The 23291-nt window shown below is 41.0% G+C and overlaps 1 protein-coding gene across 4 annotated transcripts; it reads left to right on the top strand.

Annotated features, from left to right (window-relative positions):
- The first annotated feature begins 829 nt into the window (after window positions 1-829).
- Window positions 830-16071, top strand: LOC148019302 (uncharacterized). 4 transcript variants are annotated; one of them, XM_087660898.1, is made up of 5 exons: window positions 830-1130; window positions 3124-3262; window positions 14456-14589; window positions 14739-14850; window positions 15373-15545. In XM_087660898.1, exons 1-5 carry the CDS (start codon window positions 994-996, stop codon window positions 15394-15396), a joined length of 546 nt encoding a protein of 181 aa, XP_087517024.1. In that variant the 5' UTR covers window positions 830-993; the 3' UTR covers window positions 15397-15545. The 4 variants fall into 4 exon arrangements, with proteins under 4 accessions (XP_087517024.1, XP_087517023.1, XP_087517021.1 ...); XM_087660897.1 differs by having other exon boundaries at window positions 832-1130; window positions 14456-14641; window positions 15373-16071; XM_087660895.1 differs by having other exon boundaries at window positions 834-1130; window positions 14456-14641; window positions 14739-16071.
- Window positions 16072-23291: the final 7220 nt, after the last annotated feature.

Raw genomic sequence — 23291 nt, forward strand, 5'->3', positions numbered from 1 at the left:
AGCTTAAATAATCAAGTAGTATAGCAATGGAGAGAGAGAGAGAGAGAGAGAGAGAGAGAGAGAGAGAGAGAGAGAGAGAGAGAGAGAGAGAGAGAGAGAGAGAGAGAGAGAGAGCCTCAATGCGATTGTGCTTGGTGCTGAGCTGCCTTCGAGCCGGAGTGGGAGTAGGAGCAACGAAGAGAGAGAGAGAGAGAGAGAGAGAGAGAGAGAGAGAGAGAGAGAGAGAGAGAGAGAGAGAGAGAGAGGAGGAGGAGGAAAGAGAGCATGTACACAACTTAACTTCCCAATCATGAGCAATTAAAGTGTGAGAAAGAAAGAGAGGAGAAGGAGGACGACTTCCCAATCATAGACACAACTTCCCAAGATTTCCCAATCATAGGCAATCAATAAGGTCCTTACTTTGGTTTGGGAGGCAGGTTTGGGAGCTCCATGGTGCTTTGGAACCTGTAGCTCAAATAATCAAGTAGTATAGATGCTCGAAAAAGGAGACTGTTTGAAAACTAGATGATCATTTGGATGTGCAAGCTACTTTGAGATGTCATTGTTTTTTCCCCCTCTCGCAAATGTGCATGTTTTATATATGCACAAATAAGTGCTATAGATTTAAGGCTCTTTTGTACTTTTTGATGAACTACAAGTTGCCCAATGCACACAATGTTTTAGTTATGTTTGCAAATACGGGCACATATCATTAGTAATAGATGCTCACAAAGGAAATCTATTTGAAGACTAAATGGTGCTTTGATAATTTGTCTTTTGTTGGTCTTGTTCTCTCAAATATGTATTATGTGTTGTGAGAAATAATGAGAAAGGATTGTGTGTTGCTTGTACATTGTAAGAAGTGAGTTTAGGGTTTGGGAATAGCCATCCTAGCGTGGAGCACTAATGGTTTTGTGATTAATCAGATCAAGGATCCTTCCCTGTGAATATTATCCTCTATTTTAATATAGCTTTCACGATTTTGGTCCATGGAAGCAACGATTCCCATGGAGGATGCGTTCAAAGCACCTGCTTAGGACCTCCAAAGGGGAGGGGAAAAAAATGGAGGACACGAAGAAGCAGCCTGGGTTCTTCGCTTGCTACCTCCTGCGCTCTCAAAACCCCCGGCACAAGGGCCTCACTTACATCGGGTATGCTCTTCCGTTCCGGACAATGTATGATTTCGAGATATTCGTCATGGCGTTGTCTTCATTTTTAACAGTATCGTTCCTGGCCTTGCGAGGCCATTTCGTTGAAAGAGCGGGGATAGATCTGTTGTCTTGTAAAGAGAAAAGATTCACAGACTGCTTGTTCCACAATGCTTTAATGATTATCCTTATCTATTCTTTTATTAACAGCAAGCAAATGCAGAGTACAATTGAACTGGAACAGTGTAATTGGGTTGCTCTTTGACAGCACTTCGTGCACTTGTAAATTTGAATACCCATTGAGTGAAGAGGGGGGTCACCTTTGGTATTAGAGCTTGGAGCACAATAGTTTGTTTGCTTTATAAACAGCAGGCAAATGCAGAGTCAAATTGAATTGGAACAGTGTAATTGGGTTTCTCTTTGACAGCGTTTTGTGCCCGTGTAAAATTGAAAACCCATTGAGTGAAGAGGGGTGTCACCGTTGGTATGAGAGCTTGGAGCACCATAGTTTGTTTGTTTTCTGATTGCTGCCTCCCATCATTCAGGAAATTCTTACAGGTTGTTTGATATATGTGGCAATGTAGCAAGAAGTGGAGTCTCAGATACCAGCACCATGCCTCCTGTAGTTTGAATCATGCTCGCATGGTTGATTGGACAGGACATGGGAAATGATTGACTTTATATTGGTATGGAAAAGGGCAAACATACTTGACCAATGGGATATTAAAAAATTCAGGTCCCAGACATAAAGAAACATGCTGTTTTGCAAAAGCATCTCTCATGCAAGGACCACGAAATTCAAAAGTAAACTTTAAAATTTAATGTTTTATAACTCTCTGGATATCACTGTATTTTCTTGCTTAATTTATAAATAAAATGAGGGTCGTGTAAGATTCAGCTCCATGAACTGAATCATACTCCAACCATACATCTGTACCCATCTGCGTTTGCCATATGGAAATGTATGGAAGAGACTATGATGCCTTCAAAGACAATAGTTTGGTGTGGTTCAGGATGAATCAGAGGTTTTGCAGTGAGAGTTGCAGCTGCAATGACTGGCTCCATGGAGCAATGTTGTCAGCCCTTGCTTTTATGCTCTACCACATCAGCTCAGGATATGGTCATGCTGGAGGCTTTGGTCTGGACATTTGGTACTCCAACTAAGTATGTCAAGGGTCTTGTCAGTGGTGTCTACAACATGAGGTAGTCAGGACATGTGAGCAGGCTGGCAAGTGTGCATTTCAGTAGCAGCATGGAGGGTCTTGCCAGAGTGGTAGGTTTTTGAATGCAGTCAGTTGTACAGTCGTCAGCCCCATTGGTGGACAGTTTCTGCATGCATTTCTGTGGGTTTTTGTAGTGCATGATTATTCTGTTTGAATCAGTTAGTGCTGCTGATCAGTTGGCAAGCGAAATAAATATGCTTGTCCTACTGAACAATCTTGTCTTGTACTCCTTCTCTGGCCATGCTGCTCAGAGTTCTTTTATGTATCTGTTTTGTGATCCAGCTTGTTCACAAGCATGGTTCCAGTCTCATGACTCCAGGGGCTTTGGGGCCCTGCTCATCAGGGGGGCCTTTTGGGGGGCTGGGGGTTTTATGTGGCACCCCATGCTGAAATGAATTACCTGATTCGTCCGATAGGTCAATTTTGGCATCCAAAGGATGTCCATAGATTTTTCTTTCTTTCTCTCTTTCTTTTCTCAAACCTCAAAGCATATTAATTTACTTTGGTTGGTTGGTGTAGAGTGCAACAAGCTCATTGTGGAGACCTAGGTAACTTTTGCAAAGCATTTGGATGATTTTTATGCACAATCTCTTTTCCCCATGAAAGATAGTTGGCATGCTAACTGCAACAGTAATAATACTTATTTTCTCATATGGTTTTCTCTGTGTGTGTGTGTGTGTGGACCATTGTTGTTTGTACAGCTTGTTGAGTTACTAATTGATTTTTGTTATTATTATTCCAAATAGTTGGTTTAATGAATCTGACTGATGCAGATTTACTGTCAACCCAAAGCGGCGTATCAGGCAACACAATGGAGAGATCACCTCAGGAGCTTATAGAACAAAAAAAAAGCGTCCTTGGGAAATGATTTTATGCATTTATGGGTTTCCATCTCAAGTACAAGCTCTTCAGGTATTTCAATTGTGTACTGAAAGGGTTACATTGTTATGTCATAAACTAGAAAATATATAAAACATTTTGCCACTTTTTCATAACTGCTAGTATTGTTCCAACAAACATTGCTCTGGTGTAAATGTTTTCAAACCCAGACTTTATGTCAACAATTGTCTCTGTCTTGCAAATAATTTTCCATGTGTTTAGTGGGGAGACTTTTTGGTCCAGACTTGAACTCATATTGCATGAGCAACAGAAATTCAAAGCTACTGTTACCAAGTCATAGTCCTAAGTCAACCACTTGCTCAATTTGACCATACTCTAATGGTAAGTAGCTAACTATTGATAAATGTTTTGCACATAGAATATGTTGTTGGATCTAGCTTTTCCACTTACCAATTGCTAGGAAGGGTGAACTTTGGTAGTAGCTATCTTGTTGTAAATACTTTGCACATAAAAGATGTCATTAAATCTAGCCTTTCCACCTACTAGTCGCTTGAAAGATATCATCGTCATCAAGCTCTCCCCTTGAAACAACAAGGTTGTTCAATGAGAAACACAACATTATTGCTAGCTTGGAGTCCACTAGTTTAGCCAACTCCAAGTTATCAATAACTTTGCTATGACAAGTACAACCAACCAGGTATATGTTAGTAGTCATGTATGTCATGTAGGGTCATATCTTGCTGGTGAGCCTTAGTCTGAACCAGATGAGGACATTCGGAACTCTAACAGTGTATTTGCCCTAGACATTTAAGGTGGAGATTTGTCCCTACACTTGTCTCCTGGCGGTCTGTTTTTGTCATTTCCAAGCAAGGATTTAATGGTAGAGGTGGAATGAATTTTACCAGGCATGAGCAACATATTTGGGTGCATTTTATTTGGCATTTTTGGGTATTTATGCCAGCCTGATCTGCATTAAATGGAGGTCCACTAGTTTTAGCATTTTTCCTTATTTATATGTGCTTGCCCCTCCAGTGCATCATTGATTCAGTGACTCTTGTGCGAACCTTCCTCATCATTCTGTTTCTCATTCTCTGACCTCCATTTAGTGCCCTCACTAATGCTCTGAGCTGTGTAGGGGCTGACTGAGACCAGCTTGGTACCATTCACATTTCAGTTAGTTTGTTCCTGCAGGTCACTACGTTTCTTCTGTCTCCTTGTTCTTCTCTCTCACCCTGTGTTCATTGTTCCTTTCCATTACACACTCTCACATGGTATCATTCACCTTGGTGGGAGCTGAGTTCGCTGAAGAGGAGTCTACTGTCCTGCATTTTTCTGGTTGGCACCTATAGAGTGTTGGGCAGCCTTTTCCGACTGCTGTCCCAGCCGATAAAGTGACATCTGGTGATGAAAACGTAGGGTAGAACTGAAGGTGACAGCAATTGGAGTCTCTCCCACAGCAAGGCAGCCTGATACAGCAGCAAATGCAGGTGTGGATGATGTCCACAGGTTGCCGGAGTGTTTGGATCAGCTGGCACAACAGTATGATAGCAGAGGCAGCTGGTGTAGGTGAGAAAACAGGTTGCTTCCTGTTAGAAGTGGTGCAGCAATGGAAGGGTAAACATAAGCTGTAATAAACTGCTGAAACACAAGACAAAAGAGAAAGGGAAAGAAAGAACACAATACGGATGAGAACTCAGATGTATGCTCGGGAAATGTAATCCATATATCAGACACGAGACTGTCGCATACAATAGTGAGTCACTAGCTGTGTGGGCACCGGCACTGGCACTGGCACCGGCTCCTCTCTCCACGGGAACTTTAGGTGGTGAACTGACCAATTGAGAAGGGCCCAAAACAAATAGGCACAAATAATGCCATAAAATATGTCAGGTCGGCCAGCATTTAATGCTGGTCAGCCAGCAATAAATGCCCAATATGACCATAAAATGACACTATAAAAAATGCCTATGCGTTAGGGATGTCTCTCTTTGGATCTTGTGCATCTGTATAGAAATATAGATGAGGTGCGGTTGCCCCATCGAACTATCAAAAGTGGAGCAGCGGTGGAAGCATAAACATGTGCTGAAATAAACTGCTGAAACACAAGACAAAAAGATAAAAGAAAGAACACGATACAGATGAGAACTCAGATGTATGCACGGGAAATGGAATCCATATATATCTGAACACGAGACAGTTGCATACAACAGTGAGTCACTGGCTGCGTGGGCACCGGCACTGGCTCTGGCTCCTCTCTCCACAAAGTCTGCAAATGGTGAAGTTGATGATAATGATTGAGGAGGAGCCACTGAGTATAAATAGGCTGAAAAGTGGGGAGGAATAAATGCTGGTCGGCCAGCATTAATGCTGGCCGACTGGTGCATAAAATGCTCCAGTGGCATTAAATGCCACACCAGAAAAATACCTAAAATACCTAATAAAAATGCCCAGCCCAGATCAAGCTCAGACTCACACATGAGCTGACAAATACTCTGCTAACACCCTCTCTCAGAGCATGGGTGATCTGATACAATACAATAGGATAATGAAAAGGGATAAAAAACTATACAACATAGAACCACCAAGTAGAACCATGGATACCCAAGCAGTGGGTGATCAAGCCACCACCAAGGTGCCTCGGAGAGAACCTGATGTCGATGTCGATCGTACCAAACACCTAAAAATAGAGAAGATCATAGCATGTCTCTGTGTCCGTTACCAATGTCTCGTAGTAGCATACAAGACCATCCTGTCAAAAATGCCCCTGAACATATGTGACCATGGATTCCCCGCCTTTGGCCAGACCTCCAAAGTGTCCCCTCATGTGAGCTCCAGACGAAAGCCTCCCGCTCTCTGTTAGATAACCAGCTCATCATGAACCTAGATGTCAATCCCAGCTCCAAGATTGAATTCCGCCAGACTGAAGTCGATGCGTCAGGGACATCCCTCTCTAGAACCTGTGCACCTGTATTAAAGTACAGATGAGGCGTGGCTGCCCCATCTGAACACCCGCTCACACTCCCTCTTTGGCACAAGAGAGTCGTGAGGGATGATCTCATCACCACCACTAGAAAGCAGCCGAGGAAGGGACCACCAAGCCCTTCCTGCGATCCGAAGAAGAGGATCCCTTCCGCGCCTTGGACTTCACCTTGGTCGGAGGATCTGAGTCGGAGTCTGATGAAGGAGAGGACTCATCGGTAGAGTCAACATCCCGCTTCGTCTTCTGCTCCTTCCTGGAAGCCGCTAACGCCTTGCAGTCCTTTCGCAAATGTCCCTTCTTGCCACAGTGGTAACACTGGGCCTTCGACTTCTTCTTCCCGTCACCCCTCTCTGAAGCTACATAAGCCTCGCCTCCATAATGTGCCGGAAGCCGCTCCTGTAATCTCAAGGATGTCTCATGCTCAAGAAGCATCGAGGTCATATGTGTAAAACTGACAGGAGTCGATGATGTCTGCGCCCGCAAAGCATTGGCCACTCCATCAAACTCCGAGGGGAGCTTGTAGAGGACCGTCCCGACGAGATGTGCCGCGGGAAGAGCAGATTGCATGTGCCGAAGCTGGTCCTATACTTGCGTAACACAAAGAAGAAAAAACTGAATAGTATCTTTCGGCTCAAACTTCATCTGCTGGAGCTGGCCATAAAGTGTGACGGCCCGCATGGTGGAAGGTGCCTCGTACATCTGCTGCAACTTCTGCCATACTTCAGGAGATGTCCTACAGGAGGTAACTGCCGGTAAGACCGCTTTAGAAATACACCGAAGCAACACCGAGTAAGCACTGGCATCGGCCGAGTCCCATGTGAGCACCACTTCCTCATGGTTGTCCTCATCAAAGTCTTCAGGAAGAGGAAAAGGATGGAGAGGTCGAGGAATAGCTCCACAGACGATTTACCATAACCGCTTCTACACAAACCAAGCTTTCATGACAGCACTCCATGTGAGATAATCAGGTCCATGTAACTTATCATCAGTGGAAGTGCACGGAGGAGCCATATAGAGAGGATAAGAAGAGAATTAGAGAAGAGATGGAATATAGAGAGGAAACACAGCCAAAACACAAGCACAGGCTGCAGAAAATGAGAGTTCACATGCAATATAACCCAAAATCTGATCAATAGAAGACAAAATCTGCTGCAGAAAGTCAAAAAATCAGTCAAAAACTGCTAAAAACAGCAAAAACGGCCTGAATTAACAGTCACCCAGCCACAAGAGATGCTGAATCTGCAAAACGCAGGTTGTAAACTGCAGAAAAACAGGTAGAAAACTGTCGCCAGCAGCTGCTGATGGAAAACGCAGGCAGCAGAGGGTGTGTAGGCAGCAGGCGATGGCAAAACTGCAAAAAACGCAGGCTGAAACAGCCCCAAAACAGGTCGCCTGGCTGCGATAGCAGTCGTCTAATCAGCAGGGGTACAAAACAGTCCTGAAATCAGCAAGAAAACACAGCAGGAGCACAGATCCTGAAATCTGATACCATGTCAGAAGTGGAGCACCGGTGGAAGCATAAACATGTGCTGAAATAAACTGCTGAAACACAAGACAAAAAGAGAAAAGAAAGAACATGATACAGATGAGAACTCAGATGTATGCACGGGAAATGGAATCCATATATCTGAACACGAGACAGTCGCATACAACAGTGAGTCACTGGCTGCGTGGGCACTGGCACTGGCTCTGGCTCCTTTCTCCACAGAGTCTGCAAATGGTGAAGTTGATGATAATGACTGAGGAGGAGCCACTGAGTATAAATAGGCTGAAAAGTGGGGAGCAATAAATGCTGGTCGGCCAGCATTAATGCTGGCGGACTGGTGCATAAAATGCTCCATTGGCATAAAATGCCACACCAGAAAAATACCTAAAATACCTAATAAAAATGCCCAGTCTAGATCAAGCTCAGACTCACACATGAGCTGACAAATACTCTGCTAACACGAACCCCCCTCTCACACTCCCTCTCTAGCACTAGAGAGTCGTGAGGGATGACCTCATCACCACCAGTAGAAAGCAGTTGGGGAAGGGGCCACCAAGCCCTTCCCACGATCCGAAGAAGAGGATCCCTTTCGCGCCTTGGACTTCACCTTGGCTAGAGGATATGAGTCGAAATCTGAGGCAGATGATAACTCGTCGGAGGAGTTCGCATCTTGCTTCATCTTTTGCTCCTTTTTCTTCCTGGAAGCCGCTAACTCTTTGCAGTCCTTCTGTAAATGGCCCTTCTTGCCATAGTGGTAACATTGGGCCTTTGACTTCTTCGTCTCTTCGAACCCCTCTCTAAAGCTGTAAAAGCCTCACTTGAACCTCCATAATGTGATAGAAGCCGCTCCTGTAGTCCCAAAGTCGCCTCATGCTCAAGCAACATCGAGGACGTATGAAGAAAATTGACAAGAGTCGTAGATGTCTGCGCCCGTAAAGCATTCGCCACTCCATCAAACTCCCGCGGAAGCTTGTAGAGTACCATACCAACAAGATGTGCCTTTGATAGGGCAGATTGCACAGTGCGAAGGTGGTCTTGGATTTGGGTAACTCGAAGTAGGAATGATTGGATCGTATCTTTGGTTTCAAACTTCAGTTGCTAAAGTTGGCCATAGAGAGTAACGGCCCTCATGGTGAAAGGAGCCTCGTACATCTATTACAACTTCGACCATACCTATGAAGCTGTCCTACAGGAGGTGACCGCCGGTAGGACTTCTTTGGAAATACACCGAAGTAAGGTCGAATAAGCATGGGCATCATCCGAATCCCATGTAAGCATTGCTTCCTCATGGTTGTCTTCATCAAAATCAGCTGGAATAGGAGAAGGCTGTTGAGGATATGCAATAGCTCCGCCAACCACATACCATAACCGCTTCTGGATAAACCAAGCCTTCATCACCGCACTCCACGTATAATAATCAAGTCCATGGAGCTTGTCATTAGTGGATGTGCATGGAGGAGCCGTCTATAGAGGATTTAGAAGAGAAGTAGAGAAGAGAAGGTATTTGGAGAGGGAACACAATCAAAACACGAGCACAGACTACAAAAAACAAGAGTTCACATACAATATAACCTAGATCTGACCAAAAGAAGACAAAAGCTGCTGCAAAAAATCAACAAATCAGTCAAAAACTGCCAAAAACAGCAAAAATGGCTTGAAAGTACAGTCGCCCAGCCAGGCAGGAGTCAGGAACACCAAAACATAGGCTGAATACTGCCACAAACAGGTTGGAAAACTGTCGCAGCAGCCTGAAAACTGAAAACGCAGGCAGCTGAGGGGCTGTAGACAGCAGGCGATGGCAAATCTGCAGAAAATGCCGGTAAAACAGGTTGCTTGTATGGTGCAGTAGTCACTTGATGAGCAAGGGTGAAAGCAGTCCTAAAATCAGCAAGAAAACGCAGCAAGAGCACAAATCCTGAAATCTGATACCATGTTAGAAGTGGTGCAGCAAGGGAAGTAAAAATATAAGCTGTAATAAACTGCTGAAACACAAGACAAAAGAGAAAGGGAAAGAAAGAACACAATACAAATGAGAACTGAGATGTATGCTCGGGAAATGGAATCCATATATCAGATACGAGATTGTTGCATACAACAGTGAGTCACTGGCTGCGTGGGTAGCGGCACAACTACTCTCTCCATGGGGCCTCCAGGTGATGAGTTGACCAACTGAGGAGGAGGAGCCTAGAATAAATAGGCACAAATAATGCCATAAAAAATGTCAGGTCGGACAGCAATAAATGCCCAAGATGACCATAAAATGACACAATAAAAAATGCCTAAATAACCTAAAATGTGCCCAAGCCTCTGCAGCTCAGACTCACACATGAGCTGACATATTTGCTAACACTTCCTTGGTAAGACAGTGTTGGAAGCTGAGATAGCACCTAGACGACCTCCATATACTGAGCTATCTGCCGAAGAGGGGTGTAGATAGTAGTGGGCATGATGTCAGTTGACGATAGCTTGCTGGAATGATTGAGGAATAAGGATGCATAAATACAAGAGATTTACAAAGGATTGGGGGTGCATTTGTCCTACTACAAAAAATAAGCCACTTAATAATAACAAATAAGCATTAATGTGCCTTTGGGGCTGTTTTAAGGAGACTAAATTAGGGATTAATGCACCATAATCATGGTTGTTTGCGAAGGCTCAATAGATGTTTGATACCATATTAGAATGCCAAAGGAAGCATGTTGTGAATAAAGAGCAAAAGGCACAAGGACACAACAATTAGAAAAACTCATATAATCATCAAGGCATTGGAGAGAGGAGAATCACGTGCGCATCTTGATGTACCCTCATTGATTGAGTGTTGCGATCACAAAGTAGCAGATAACCAAATTGCTAACTCATTAAGCAACTTTTATGATACAATATCCATTTTCATCCAAATCTCTAAGTTTGTTGAAAGGCTTTGAGAATGGGTAACAATCAACTAGTTTGCTGAAAGCAAGGAGCTTATGATCCACAGATGTCCAATGTATCAAATGTGTGGTTCCTCCTCAACCTCACTTACAAGACAGTTGACTATGTAGCAGTGAACCAAAAACGAGTACAGAATCATGAAGAAACAGTATGTAGTAGTGAAGAGATGTGAGTATAGAATCGTGAAGAAAGAAGATAATATATGTCACCAGGTGGTGATACTTTTTGTAGTTGCTTTCCTTATTTACTTATTTAAATATTTATTTTTCTTTTCTTTAGTTACTGTTACTTTTTTACCCCCACAGTTCTCTTGGATCAAGTTGAGATCTTTGCATGGCCAAAAGAGGCAGCCATTGGGACAAATTGGACTAATGGTTTGTTTGAGCCTTGGGACCGGTTCCATATTGAATGGGCACTGAAGAATAGAATGCCAGTGGTTTGGGATTGTATACTTAGCCACTGGAGATGGTGCAGGACAATGAGCCTGGCCAAGACAGAAGATGCACATGTGAGAATGCTCACGGAATAAAAGTCACCGTAATTGAGTCACATTATACTTTTTGATGTGGTTGCAATGATAAAAGTTGCTCAAAACAACTTGAGAAATGCAGGGGATTAATCATATTTTTCCCTAATTATTTATTGTGAAAAAACCTAATTTTCTCCATTTTTCTCTATTTATTCCTATTGATTTCTTTAAAAATTATGAAAAATCAAAATTGTAAGCTCTCAGTGAGATCAAAAGCACTCAGTCCCATTTTTATATTCATTTTTATTCTATGGGAACTCAAAACACTCACTAAAACCTCCAATTTCCATGATTTATTCAAAAAATGCACTTTGCAGGTTTTACGTGTTTTGAGAAAAAAATCACATGTCATCAAAATTTCTGGTTTTTTATTTCATTTGAGAGATAATTCAACATATGCAACCAAGATCAATCATTTTCTTCAATTATCTTTCATCAAACGAAGAAAAATAACACTTACTCATAGAAACCCGCATGTTAAGGCACGTATCTCGAGATTGAGAGGCCCCTTGACACTTCCCTCTTGCTGCTGACACACTCTCCGGTTTTGATCTACATCCTTTACCGCTCCATTAGTATCGTTTGCTTCAAAATCGTCAGCATCCCCCATCCTCTTCTCTCTTTCATTGATGCATATGAACAATCCACAAGAGGAGAGAGGACAGAGAAAGACTAAAAAATCAGATTTTTAAATCCTCCATTAAAACGGACGAGCTTACACCCATCTCGTTCCTCTCTCTGTCTTGATCGAGAATCTCTCTCTCTCTCCAAACGGGTGTGTATTAGAGAGGCACCAATCAGATTTTGAGAGGGTGTTGACGCTTCCCTCTCTGTTCGTCAGTTTTTCCATTAGTTTCAAGGCTTTTATTAAGCATAAGGCCAAAACTTTAAAATAATCAGTTCGGTTTTTTCGTGTTTACACTGTCCGGCAAGTGGATATTTCAGTTTTGAGGGGGACAAATGGACTCTGATTCACGATCCGACTGGATGGCTGGCTTCGTGACATCAAATTCTATAAACATGGGCCCCATCGTGCACTTTCCAGCTCCCGGATCCAATAGCTACTTTATAACGCCAAACCTTGCGGGGATTAACCAACTGTTCACAGGTTTTGTACTTTGGAACTTTTTTTTTTTGGGTAACCTTCCATCTTTTAATTGATAAAGAAATATTGAGAGGGGCGCCGGTCTTCGGGACCAATTTGGTGTTGAGCGAGAGAGTGAGATCTCTATTTGTGTGTATGTGAAAAGACCAGTATTAATTGAAGGGACTACTGCTTTATTTGAGTCATAGACCGGTTTCAATATACCCAAAATACTATGCAGAAGAAAGAAGAAAGAAAAATAAAAAGGAAGAAAAGCAACTCATATTAAGGTCTACCGAGGACCAAAATGACCTATGAAACTGAAAAGTTGAATATAACTAGTTTATAGTATATGATGTCAGGGATTAACAAAATAAATAAAAATACAAGGCCATTATCCATATGTGTGTGAGTGACAGAATGGCTGGGATAGACTGGGGATAAAGTACAAGGTTGGAATAAAAATGGAAAGGTTTAGTGAATTAATGTAGTAAAGATCCAAGCCAACTTGGGAGGCCAGTTTGACTTGCTGTCCGAGGAGTCTGAAATGGCAGGTTGGCTTGGCATGTGGCAGCTGATTAGTGGTTTGTGTCATTTGCAGGAGACTGCTTATATGTGCTTTTGAGCCCAGGTGAGCACTGTCAGCCTGCACTACCTGTTATCTGTACAGTTCATAAAAAAGTTTTTTGACCATCTTGTGATGTTGGGGACATTCCTTGTCCTTTGCTGTACTACATATATCTCTGATGCAGTTATGAATCCATACTAACATTTACTTCAGAGTGGCAGCCTGGAACCATAGTTGCCAAGAAACCTGTTTCATAAGGTTAGGAAACTCATTTCATAACCTTGGTGTTTCATAAACTTATGAAACACCTATTTTAAACTTTCACAAATGCCGTGACCTAAATGTCTTGGGACTTTGTAATCATAGTTTATCACCGATTCATTTAACACATTTACGTGGATATTGGCATTGCTATCCGGAGTTTTGCTTTGAGTTGTTATCCATGATGATTGCATATATTGATGGCTCCTTTTACAGCTAAAGTCGATGTTGGGCGTGGATAGCGGGTAATGCATGCAAATATTGATGCTATGTTGAATGTTCATTTGTATTGTATAAAATAATGAATAATGGCAATCTATGTTTTCTATGTCACATGAGTCGTATAGTATATGTATATAAAACTTCCATACTTTTTTCATCTCAAATGAAACCCGTTTCTAACAGTTTATGAAACTCGTATGAAACCTGTTTCCTACCTCCTGTTTCAGAAACCCTTGCCAACTATGCTTGGAACTAATAGAGTCTTTCTCAAATGTAATTAAAGCCCAGCTCAATATGAATTTCTCAAGGTTGAATACAAGTAGTGTGTTGGAAAGACAAACTCTGCTTGATGGTGGTTCATGATGACATACGTACATGCGAAGGCTGACAAAATAGTGGTGTGGGCTCGTTAGATTGTCTGTGAAAGCTGGTGAATGGACACGACACACTAAATGCTCAGAACATGATGTGCATGGAAAGTTCACTGCGAGTCTATGAGAGACAGCTAGTAGTAAGAAGCTATGGCTGAGTACAAACTTCAAAGCTTGGAGATGAAACACAAGGCAGTTGTAGAGCAGACAAATGTCCTATGAACATGTTGTAAGGGGAGATTAAGCACTGCGGGATTGAGCATTCCACAAGACATAGTGAGGAGTGGTCAAGTACAGAGCTGGGAGATTGAAGGGACCATGCAGAGGAGGAGCATTGTTTTCACCAGCTACCTTTTCATAATTTTCCACATCAAGAAACCACCCTGGATAACTGGTGGTCCAACCCCTAAGCCCTGCATATTAAGTGGTGTAGTTCTAAGCTAGTCTAATGTCCATCTGGTGAACGTTGAATGAGCTAGTTCTAAACTAGTCTATAGAGTTGGTATATTTATGTTTTCAAATATGCATAGATGTTTATTTATGGCTATACTTGTTTTTGCACTCAATGATGAAATCGACTTATAGAATTAGCAAGAAAGATCAAAGTTCTACTGATGAACTGCAAGGTAGATGTGATCTAGCATTCCTGTACCAACTTATTGACTGTAGTTTGTTTCAGAGCTTTGGATTTTCTTATACATTTATCTGCCACCAAGTCATATTCATGTTTTGTTGGTGTGGAGCTCTACTTTGTCAAGAGCTGCAAACAAAACCTGAAACATTGAACTATGATTTCACAGTGATTTGAGATGTTCGTTTTGCTGCTGTTCCAGTTTGAATGGGCATGGCAGCATCCTCGTAGATCAGTGGCAGTGAGGGATGCAGCCTCCGCTCTCAAGTCATTACGAGGAATCAAGGGCAAGCTGATGCTTGTGTACACCATGCTTAACCTGCTGGAGTGGAAGAGGTTTGTCCTTAGGCTTATGATGCATATGTTATATCAACACACACCCAACCAAGTATGTGTTTATAGCTGTTCATTGTGTTTGTAGTTTCATGACCGGAAACTGTGTTGTTTGCAGTTTGGACCTTACTATACATTTTCTGACAACACAGCATTTCTCTTTGGCAAAAGGATGCCCAAGTCTTCCTGCTCAAATGCAAATTAAAATCGGACCTCTTGAAGACCTTCCTTGTTATGGAGATTCAGAGACAGCACCCTTCGACGGTGAGCCTATATTTGAAGAAGATATTAATGATGGTGTTGGTAGGTTTGCTAATTACGACAGTGCCTCTGAAGAAGGCAAAGAGGACAGGTGTATGGGAAGTTTCTCGGCAAGTGAGAACACTCCTAGCCAGGATGTAGGTCATGCATGTCCTGCTGAAAGAGACAGCCATGACACATATATCACACGCAAAAGGTGTTATCATGAGACAAACATCTTTTCAAGGGAAAGTGTGAATACAAAGAAAAGCAACAAAGAAAAAACAAAAGCTGGGTTAAGCATGAACCCCTTGTTGATGGAGAAAAAACAACCAAAAATCAATGGCAGCTCAGAAATTAAAACATCAGATAGAGAACAATCCTCTGTATATGATAGCAGTCCTAGTCTTGAAAGACCCAATGTTTATCAGGAAAAGTTTCAGCATTCTTCTTTATCACTAGAAGAATATGGCTGTGTGCGAGATAACCAAGTTAAGCTCCATTCTATGGTCACTGAGGGACAAAGTTGCTGTGCACTTGCTGCAGGTTCACAAGTACTTCGTCCACTAGTGTGGGGAGAAATGGCTTGTACAAACATTGGCAGTGTCTGCTGCAGTGAGTCTTTTTCTTTGAAGCCAAACAATAAGGAAAGACTTGTAGTGGATCAGGATTCTATTAGAATGCCCTGTTGTGAAGTAACATCGGCTTGTTGGACACCCCCTTGCATGGCTTGTGAAGTTAATGCAGAAAGAGAAGTTTTGGAGAACGGTGGAAACACTGCTCTACATGAAAGGAAGCAAGATTTGGAGTTTTCACCTTTGTGGTCTCCCTCACCTGTCCACCATGCCCGTTCAAGTGTTTCAAGGTGCTTATCCAAGGTCATGACTGGGGATAGTGAGGGAATCACTGACACCCTACAGCCAATCTTGAAATGCCCTTCAAGTGTTTCAAGGTGCTTATCCAAGGTCATGATTGGGGATACTGATGAAATGACTGACACACTGCAGCCAATCCCGAAATGCCCTTCAAGCATTTGCATAACAATTGCATCAACCCCGGAAAAAGAAAAACATCCGGAGATAATTGACCTTCTTGACTCACCTTCTTCATGACGAGTTCAACAAGTTGGGGATGACAGCATTTAAGCACCCAAAAAATTTGCATCAAATTTACCTATCCAAAATGTGTACATCATAATGTTGCCTAATTGAAATGCAGGATTGCTTAGGCACTCCATTAGTTCAATACGTGCTACTCATTAATTATGAATCTCTCAAGGAGTTTCCTCTTAATTCTTGTTTCTTTTACTAATGCCTCTGCTTCAAAATTATCACCCACTTGAGGACTTTTTGTACTGATATCTGAAAATTTGAAGTTTGCATAGATTTGTGCATGGCATGAGAGTTCGTTGGTCTGTCACAGGATAACCTTAGTGGTCAATTGTTGGAACGAAGACTACTTTTTGATATGAGAAATAGCAATACTTTCAATGATATGAGTCATCTCTCACTCTGCCCCTCACTTGTACTACTATGGTTAACAAGTTCTCTCTTGCTCTCGCACACAGGCGCACGCGCGCACACACGCACACACACACACACACACACTCTCTCTCTCTCTCTCTCTCTCTCTCTCTCTGTGGCTCTCCAGATGTATGTAGGTCTTGGGAGGAGTCCCCAAGAGTGGGCCACAATCCTATATAAGGTGAGGGGTTCTCAACTGCTATGATTAATGACCCCTCCATCCGAATTGCCAACAGATTCAGGCCATCATTGTTTGCTGTAGAAGATGCCTGCCAAGGCACTTTTCTCTCCCTACATTGGAGCATATTTTACAACTTCCTTCGGGAGATTTTGAGGCAGCCATATTTTACATCAAACTTATGCCAGGTTCGCACTATTGGCATGACTAGATCTCATCATAGGTCTTAAAAAGTTCTATCTTTTCATCATTCCTTTGCAATAGAAGGATTTTGTGGTTGGCCTTACTTCTAGTCATACTCTAATTATCTATTATGACATGCCACTTTAGTTGTACTTATCCCAATATCTTATAGGCCATTTGGGTCTTTCGTAGAAGTGAATGTTTCATTGTCGTATTGATTCAACACGTTCAATCAAAAAGCAAAAACCAAGTGGAGGTATGTTTCTCTTGTAGAGTTGCTCAATTTCGGCTAGACACCATGAGAGATTGGCCTAAAAGCTTTGTACTCCTTGTCAAATTTATTTACTTTTGTCCAAAATATAAGATACAACAAGAGTAGAAGTGAAAATCCTTTAGGATCGGCAAAATGTGTAGAGTTGCTCAATTTCAGCTAGACACCATGAGAGATTGGCCAAAAACCTTTGTACTCCTTGTTTTATTTATTTACTTTTGTCCAAAATATTAAGTACAACAAGAGTAGAAGTGAAGATCCTTTAGGATTGGCAAAATGCTACTACTTGTATAATCCTCGATTCCCACGTGACCTTATTTACGAATACAATTGTGAATAGCTTGTAGGGAGTGTTAGTAAGCTAAAATTGTGCAATTTGGATATCTTGCTATGTATCTTACATGTGTGACCATGAGATCAACATCACTAGCACTATAAGATTACCTACAATTTGCAAATTCACCCTTAAACAATGCAACCAAATCCAGTGATTGAGTTATTTACTTCTCTAATGCCACATCAATGCTACTAGTAGCATTATGATATTGTCATCATACACCATGCCAATATGTTGCAACATAGTCATGTTAATAATGAATCCATGATCTCAAAATCCTCTCCTATGATGCTTTTTATATTCATAAATTACCACTCCATGGAAAACTCTCATTCTTGATCTATCCATTATTCCCCTTACAATTTGTACACATCCCATCTCTTTTATCCTTCATAGATGTGTAAGGGTTCGGATTATGGAGGCAATGCACATTTAATTTGCTAGATTTACTCTAAGGGTGTAAATGCACATACTCTCTTTCTTTATCCAAGAACCTCTCCCTTTTTTTTCCCCTTTGTCATTATTAAAAATTTGTAGATTCTAGGTGATGTGGAGGAACTTAATTAACTTTATGGTGGCTTTTAAGAATTTAGTTGCCCATTGGATCCTTTTAAGTACAACATACTGTTATCGTAAGGCTATGGATAGAGGTTTATTTGAAATCATAAGAACTATAATTGTAAGAGAGTTGTGGCCTTTGAGCTCTTTGCAGCAACCATTTGTTCACCATCAAAGGCTACATCTTTTGTTTTGGGGATTATTTTGTGAAATACATCGACAAAGGAAAATAAAATGAACTTTGCAAAGTGTCTCCCTATGTAGGATGATATACGGGGCATCACTTGAGATACCCTCTATGATATGGCAACTAGGCACTCAAGCACTATATTTTCTCGACATTTCACACCAATGTTCCCATGTGGTTTGAAGCACTAGTGTCAATAAAACAATTAGGGCAATTTTTATCCTAACACACGTTTCACATACTTGTACCCCATCGGCTCCACACACACACACACACACACACACACAGCACTTGTATGGGTTAGAAGAGTAGCCTTATGTCGCCTCTCAATCATGTAATTTGTGTATGGCAACAAATAATGACCATGATAATGAGTGATATCTAGTCAATATGCTCAATTCCATAAACAAATCTTGCTTTCTACAATTTATCAAGTTCCTCATTCACATGGTGGGCATAGTGAAGATTCATAGGATAGGGCCTCTAGTTGATAGGTTGCTCATAGGTTTGGTGTTTGGTTGCAAAAAAATGTGCAAGTGCCAAAGGTGACACTCCTTTGAGGTTTGTATAATTCCAAGTAAACACATCATGGAACTCCTTGAGTAACCAAGTGAGTGCCTCTTCATCTTTCTTGCTCAGATCCGTAAGAATAAGCATGGGTTTAGGCATTTTTCCCTCCTTAGCAAGGTCAACTTTCTTTACTTTAGTTGGGCCTTCAATGGTTTTGCTAGTTGTGCCCTGTCGTTTGGTACCAAGCATGATAATACTTTGATCTCCTAGCTTGAACTTGGTAAAGCATTTAGGGAGATCTTGAGGCTTACATTAACAGCTTGCATTGAAGTTAGGGATCTTTTGAGCTTTTGTAAGAAGCTTCCTTCTCAAATGAATTGGCAAATGCATCTTTCAGTAAGTTGGGTTAGGCTGAGGTATTTTGGGATTCAAGCTAGGTGTAACATTTGACTCCTCTGACATCGATGGAGCATCAAATTGTAGGTCTTTTGAGGGTTTCAATAGTGAACAATGCTAGCATTCAAGCTAATGCTACCATCTGACCCCTCTAACATTGGTGGAACATCAAACTATAGGTCTTTTGAGGGTTCAATAGTGGATAGATCCAGGTTGGAAGTTGGGTCAAGGGCATGTAACTCCAACTAATCGTAATCCATTGATTTCAAGTACAACCATTCTAACTCTGACTTGACACAGACAAGGCATGCATCAAGGAGTAATGAGTCATGTTTTGAAAGGTTTTTGACGACCGATTGCGATTTGCTAAGTTGTTCTTCCATTAGGGTCATAGTCTTAATTGGAATTTGTATCACTTTGATACTCTATTGGTTCACCTTCAAACTCACTCTACTCCTTAGTGTCAAATCTTTCATGTGACATCATGGAGATGGATAGACCATTGTGATAATTGAACAAGACTTGGTGTGAATCATTCCCATTCAATGTGGGACTACTTAAATGAGCTCTTCAAAGATCGTTAGGTTGGTGTAATTTTGTCCCATGCAATTTTGGCTTGAGTGTTGGTGCCAATGGCCATAGGCTGACTAGCGGGCTCCACTTCCGTTCGGTGGGGGGTTCTTCTCCCAATTTTTAGAAAGGTGTTTTCCAAGGGAAAATGGGAGAGAGGGAATTCCAAAGGTTTTCCTTGAGAAATTGGTACCTAACCATGTGGCCTTGAGGGGATCCAATTTTGCATGGAAACCCCTTGAAAACCTACACTCAAAACCCCCCACGAGATCGATTCCAAAGAGTTCTTCATTGGCACACCAAGTAAAGAGAAAGATTGAAGCAAAGCTCTTTTTTTATCCATACAAAACCTCCTTCCTGTAGGCTTGGGGGCCTTCTTGTTAGTTTGGAATCCTTGAACCAAAATTTGGAATCTTGAACCAAACCTTTTAATAATATGTAGAATATGTTCTCCTTAAACAATGAGGTCACGGGATTTGACTTGTTAAAAACACTTTATAGGTAATTTACCAATGCTTTTGCTTTATCATGTGGTGAGAGGAAGGATATAATGCACTTAGAGAAGCACACAAGTAAAAGTATTTTTTGAATGGTTGTGACCTCCTTTTGATGTTTAATCGAGAAGTTGTGGCTGTGGCAGATCCTGTAGTGTATTGTGTCTCCTTCTTGTAGCTGTTGAATAGTCCTCTTGTGGAATATCTAACAGATTTTCCCTTCCACCCCCTTTCTACTAACTAATCTTTAGTCAGACCTCCACCCATGCATGCACCAACAATGAGCCACCCTTGGCAAGAGCAATAGCCATCCTTGTAACAATTGTATTTGCGTGTAAAAGCTAAGAAGCAGAAGGTCGATATGAGGAGAGGGTGCAATAGCCATCGTATCCGATGTACCTGAATCTCAATCAATTTTGGGCATACAATCAATGTGAGTGTGGAGTTGGAGTTATAAGCCACTACTTGTGTATGCATAGTTGGACATCAATGTGCGTGTGTGTGTGTGTGTGAGAGAGAGAGAGATTATGCACAACCAAGTTATGCAAGTGCTATCATAAGGCCAAACCTATAAGGCCCTGGTTTCATCTATGTATGATGCTTATTTGCACCCCCTTCATTGATAGCTCTAATAAGACCAACATTACACTGGCAGAGATTGAGCACTAACCACCTTGTTTAAGAGCCCAAGTAACTAAAGACTTGAGAAAGGATCACCCTAACCCTTATTCAATAAAATGCCTCATCCTAATGGGTTCCTACATATGGAGTGCCCATCTTGGACATCAGCTCGTAGAAGTATGTTCCTACGGGCTACAACTAGTCTCCCTAGGCTAGTGGTAGCTTGTTTTGGTGAAGCTAAGTATGCGTGATATCACAAGAATTGAGCGCTTCGGCACATAGGTATCATGCCTCCAAGGTATCATTGTAATCTCCTAAACTAATTTTAGTCTTAATAGATTTAGCAAGTACATTAGAAAATGATTAAATAGTTTATTTTTTTCATTTTAACCCTTTTTTCTTCATTTAAACTTTGAGAGCATTTTATGATTAGGCTTCAATAGATTCATCAATTGTAAGATTGTATATATATATAGATGTTGCATGGGCAAATTTTTCATGTGATGTGAAAGTTTTGCCAAGTAAAAATGAAGCACCATGAGTGTCACCATGACATTGTGTACAAGGTTGTGCTTTGAAAGGGCAATGACATGTACCTCTTTTTGGAGAGAAGTGTTGGTTGATAGCTTGGGCAATTCACATACCTCACATTTTTGAATTATTCTTCTATTATGTTTATTAGTATATGCCATTTGAGTGTTTAGCATATGATGCTTAAGGATGGATTCTTTTCCATTGTTAAATGTTTGCACAATCTTTACATGTGTACTTTGTCGATTATCCGTCTTTTTAGCATTAGAAAGGTCTACACCGGGTGTTGTAAGCATGATATCTCTGCATAACACTTATAAAAGTTGAGCATTTGGACAACAATGATTACATATACATTATTCATTCATTGTTTTATTGAGATCAAACATGTAGATTATGCCTATGACCCAGGCCGCTAAGTATGAGTTATAAAAATTGTGCCACTTGACAACCCTACATCAACAGCTCTATGATGCTCCACAAATAGTAGGCCATGTATTATGTTCTTAGATGCATTTATATCATAGTTCACTTGTAACGCACATGAAAAGAAAAATACTAAGAGATTGTCACACATTGCTATGTTGGTAAAATCTTTCAACATTGCTTCGCTGTGTTATGCTTCAAGATGAAAAGTTTCCCAAGGATTCTTCAAGAAAGTGGTAGCTTTGCTTAGAGTAGGATGCAAAGCTCTCTTTTCATTTTATTGTAATTTGCCACTTCTGCCCTACTTTGAGTATTTGTACAAAATTTGAAGAAAGTCCTATTTCTTTGTTGAGATGAAAACTCTTTGAAACACTCTGATAAAATTTTTACTATATATATCTACTATGGAACATTTTTGCTTTAATTTGTTGATAGCATCCAAAGACTAGCCCCATGTTTTTGTACTACATATTTACTATTTCTTTGTGTGTACACACATTAGATGGTTGGATTGTGCGCACACACAAAGATTATATTCACATCCGCTAAGATGCCTCAAAAGTGCAAAGGAGAGTGCAACAAAATTCAAGGTTTTCATTACAATTCACTTTACAATACCATTGGTACAAGCTAAAACAAAATGCTAAATCTACACCAATTAATAGTTAAATCAATGACCCTAAAGTAAAGTCCATTCATTATCATTTTTGAACTCTTTGCATGATGGCTTGGCCACCCCAATTAAATATCCATTTTCCCCTCTTTCCAGCTATCTACATCTAGTGATCTCACTTAATTGCACTGAGTTATGTTGGTATGATCTTATTCATGATCCACATTTTGGTTCACTCAAATCATTTTAATTGTCTAATATGTCAACAAATTCACTACCCAAGATATACATACTTGCAAGTTGTAAATTCACTTGCATGGTTATTCACCCCACATGCATAGCGCTCTAGTAAGGTTAAGACTCGTTGCCAAGATTGTTGAGAAAGTTTTAAAAGTTTTTGATACATTGCACATTCAGCTCTCTGGCAGGCTTAAGCATTGTTGCCAAAATCATTAACCAAGTTTTAAAATATTTTTGGTACATCCAGCATTCAATGGGCAAACAATTGCATCTAACCCTCTCCCCCATGTCTTACCCTTGCAACATAGGGGAGGATGATGGAAAAGTTAAATTTTAACTCCAAAAAGCTTGAAGGGCAGGACAAGTTTGATTAGGGATAAGTCTGTTGGCAAACTTACCAAATTGTATAAATACATATATCTACACATACCTACACATACGTAACTGAGGACCAAAGCAATGTAAACTGTATTATGGGCAAGTTGAGAGACCATTTGTACTATGGACACACCAAAAGATGAATTTAGTTCTATATTGTGTAGCTCTTAACTGTCCTGCAGCTAGAAGACAAAGTATACTGCTCAGGCTGAAAATGATGTTGACTACCATTAGACAAGACTGAAATATTAACAGTAATATTGAGTCCGATATGTGAGAGAGAGAGAGAGAGAGAGAGAGAGAGAGAGAGTGTGTGTGTGTGTGTGTGTGTGACTTCATCACAACCTTCTCATTCTACCCACTCTAGTATGTACTTGAGAGACATACTTTGTTTAAACTTTGTAATAGAGAGTAAGGTAGTTTATATATCTCTTAAACACAGAATATCA

The sequence above is a fragment of the Lygodium microphyllum genome, chromosome 20 (genome assembly GCF_053477565.2).
Source record: "Lygodium microphyllum isolate KBCC chromosome 20, Lygodium_microphyllum_v1.1.10, whole genome shotgun sequence".
In the NCBI taxonomy this organism is placed as follows: Eukaryota; Viridiplantae; Streptophyta; class Polypodiopsida; order Schizaeales; family Lygodiaceae; genus Lygodium; species Lygodium microphyllum.

What these genes read in the sequence shown, in the direction of transcription:
- LOC148019302 (XM_087660895.1), top strand. Translation starts at nt 994, where the DNA reads ATGCGTTCAAAGCACCTGCTTAGGACCTCCAAAGGGGAGGGGAAAAAA. An exon ending in CTCAAGTACAAGCTCTTCAG is followed by an intron (nt 3,263 to 14,455) that starts GTATTTCAATTG and finishes CTGCTGTTCCAG; the next exon opens with TTTGAATGGGCATGGCAGCA. An exon ending in ATCAACACACACCCAACCAA is followed by an intron (nt 14,642 to 14,738) that starts GTATGTGTTTAT and finishes CTGACAACACAG; the next exon opens with CATTTCTCTTTGGCAAAAGG.